The 2,810-nt window shown below is 43.5% G+C and overlaps 1 protein-coding gene across 1 annotated transcript in view; it reads right to left on the reverse strand.

Moving 5' to 3' along the window:
• Positions 1 to 2,810, reverse strand: part of DDX51 (DEAD-box helicase 51) — an 11,410-nt gene that overhangs the window by 7,744 nt on the left and 856 nt on the right. The window contains exons 2-5 of the mRNA XM_009643150.2: positions 2,558 to 2,807; positions 1,953 to 2,182; positions 1,675 to 1,825; positions 29 to 174 (exon numbers count right to left, since the gene is read on the reverse strand). Of these exons, the coding sequence (XP_009641445.1) occupies positions 29 to 174; positions 1,675 to 1,825; positions 1,953 to 2,182; positions 2,558 to 2,807 (777 nt within the window). The remainder of the gene's footprint in view (positions 1 to 28; positions 175 to 1,674; positions 1,826 to 1,952; positions 2,183 to 2,557; positions 2,808 to 2,810) is intronic.

Consider the following 2,810-nt stretch of genomic DNA (forward strand, 5'->3'; position numbering starts at 1 on the left):
ACAGATGTTTCACTGGGGGTAAACTCACCTGTACTATGGGTATGACAAAAGACAGGGTTTTACCACTGCCAGTAGGTGCTGAGACACAGATGTCTTTGGGGCGGTATCCTCCCTGCCCCATCAAATACCCATTGGATGCACTCTGTAGAATAGCAGGAATCACCTCTGCTTGAACTGAACAAAAATGGAAACAAACATTAACTACAGAGTTAACTGGGCTAAAACCAGTGTATCCAGAAAACAAGTTATAGACAATGAATCGGCTTCCACATCTGTACTGTTGTTGCTATAGACATAAGAGAGGAAGAAATCAAAACCAGTTGTTAATAGATGCTACCTGGTCTTACCCAGTTCTTGTTCACTCATGGAAGCTTAGCACTGAATACAGAGATTCCCCTCTCCAAGAATTCAGCTATTTCTAGTAGTGAGCTAGGATGTTACTGTGTTAAATATAATTTTCAATTCATATCTGTTTTCTCGTTCTCATGTTAGGATGGCACTGGGCAGGTTTAAAAGCTATGAATATTTGTCTGTAAGCATCCTTTCTTTGAAGTACAAACTACTCTTATATAAACCCAGAATATGCCAACACAGCAACGCAGCCTTACACGCCAAGGAGCAAAATGCACAACTCCTGCCTGCTTTGGAGTCATTCAAGTTTGCTGCAGAAGGACTGAAGCACAGAATCCTGTACAGACAACAGCTCTGGCTGTCACACATGAACTCTCTCCTCTCCCTGTCCCATGACAAGCCCTGACAAACTGGCCAACTTTGCTTTATCTATGAGGTTTAGCAGCCAGGGGATCTAGCTCCGTGACAAGACCATGCTCAGTGACGCACACGATGTATGACTTCAGTGGTCACCATCTCTACCAGACAGAGCATGGCACTGCTTGATTCATCTACTGCCAAGTGCCATAAACTGGACATGATTTATGAGAAAACATAAGAAGTGGCTATCAGCAACCTCTTAAGATCTCCCAGAACAAAACAAGCAATAGCATTTAAATTCAAACATTATGTAATAGCATACTTAAAAAAGAGAAGACGCATGCTGTCACATTCCAATGTAACCTTGATGAGTCTCTGATACAGTCTAAGCCTGCAGGCTCAGCTGGGCCAAGTAATTGGCTGAAGGTCAGAGATCTCACCTTCTTCCCTTCTCTCCCTCTCCTTATCCCTGCTTCCAGCTGTGTCTTCTACTTATTTAGGAGCTGCTGTTTATTGTACTTGTCTACAAAACCAGTAAAATAATGGAAAACCAACAGCTTTTCTTGCTTGAACAGTTTTCTGCCGCTTTAATGAGTTGAACAGGTTCCCAGAGATGTCTGATTAGAAGCAGAGATGATGGAAGGTAAGGAAGTAAAGCACAAGCCTGGCATAAGGGGGGAATGGGAGGACACAAGCAAGACCCCCCTCTTGTGGCAGTTGTGAGCTATTACTCCAAGTCAGCATATTTAGGGGAGCTGCATTTGACTAGATAACAGATTTCAATTACTCAGCCTAGATAAAGATTTGAAAGTGAAGGGTTAAAACTGGTACAATCACTTTCATGCACTAAACTTGGTTTTGTTCTATATTTTACTTCACTGACTACTACATAAAATACACAGCAACAGACTGCAAGAAGTACATAAGTCAATTCAGAAAGACACAAAAGCACTATCAAGGTACCTGGAAAAAATGACTCTATCCCATTCATTTGCAGCTTTTTCAACAGCCTGGGATGAATTCCTGGAACATCCCTGATTGGAACTAGATTATCTTTGATACGTTTTTGCACTAGTTTGGGTTGAGCAAGCCACTGTGGTATGAATGGCTGAACCTGAGGCGAGGGAAAAGAGAAAAACAAAGCATTTCTGCTGTCAAACAGGCAATGCGATACATTAAATAAGCTGGTAAGGATGCCTGTTCATTCCTGACCATCATCAAAATTCAGTCAAGCAAGTTACCTTCTGCACTGGCTTTCTGTCATAGTCTCCAAGAACCATCAAACTGGAGGGTGGAGGATTTGCCTCTTCCTCTGAGGCTGCTAAGGACAGCTCATCCTTTGTGCTTTGATTTTCTTCAGCTCTTTCACTGTTCTCTTTCTTCCGTGTTTCAGCTTCCTCTGTTTCCTCATCCCTCTTCTTCCTTTTAGAAGACTTATTTTTAAGGTTGCTTCTGTCTTCCTGTTCAGAATCTGGAATTTGGATAACAGGAATACAAGGCTACCAGTCAGAATGTGCTACAAAGCAGGGAGGTAGGGAACATTTTACAGTGTAGGACTTAAGCAACAACTTTCCAGCTCCTCTTTCTTCCTAAATCCAAGTGTAAAAGCCAAACATCCCTTTGTTGGTATGGAAGCAACTGAAGAGTCAGGCGACATGCTTCCCTCCTTCCCTTACACTAAACTGATGCTCAAAGTTTGCAATATGGGGCTTTCCTCTAAAAAATGAATTAGATAGTAAGCAAAGGAAAACAAAATTTACCATCAGGTAAATTCGGCAAGTAAAAGGGCAACTTACATCTACTCGGTTTGGAACTGTCGACCGAAGTGACCCCAGTTTATCGTTACCTGCTTCAGTCCTCTCCTGAGGCACTTTTGATTTCCTTCTATTTTCTTTCTTCTTCGAGGGAGTGCTGCCATCTGCTGCCTCCTCAGTAGCTGCCCTTTCTTCAGAGAAGCTGCGAGGCTGTTGTTTCTTCTTTAGCTTCTTCTGTCCTTGCGCGCAGAGCCGCTCTTCACCCTCCCTCTTCCTCTTTCCTTCCCCGGGTTCACCCCCAGGGCTCAGCCCCGCGTCCTCTGGGCCGGCTCCCCCGGACAGCTC

This window comes from Egretta garzetta, unplaced genomic scaffold (assembly GCF_000687185.1).
Source record: "Egretta garzetta isolate BGI_Z169 unplaced genomic scaffold, ASM68718v1 scaffold447, whole genome shotgun sequence".
NCBI classification, from domain to species: domain Eukaryota; kingdom Metazoa; phylum Chordata; class Aves; order Pelecaniformes; family Ardeidae; genus Egretta; species Egretta garzetta.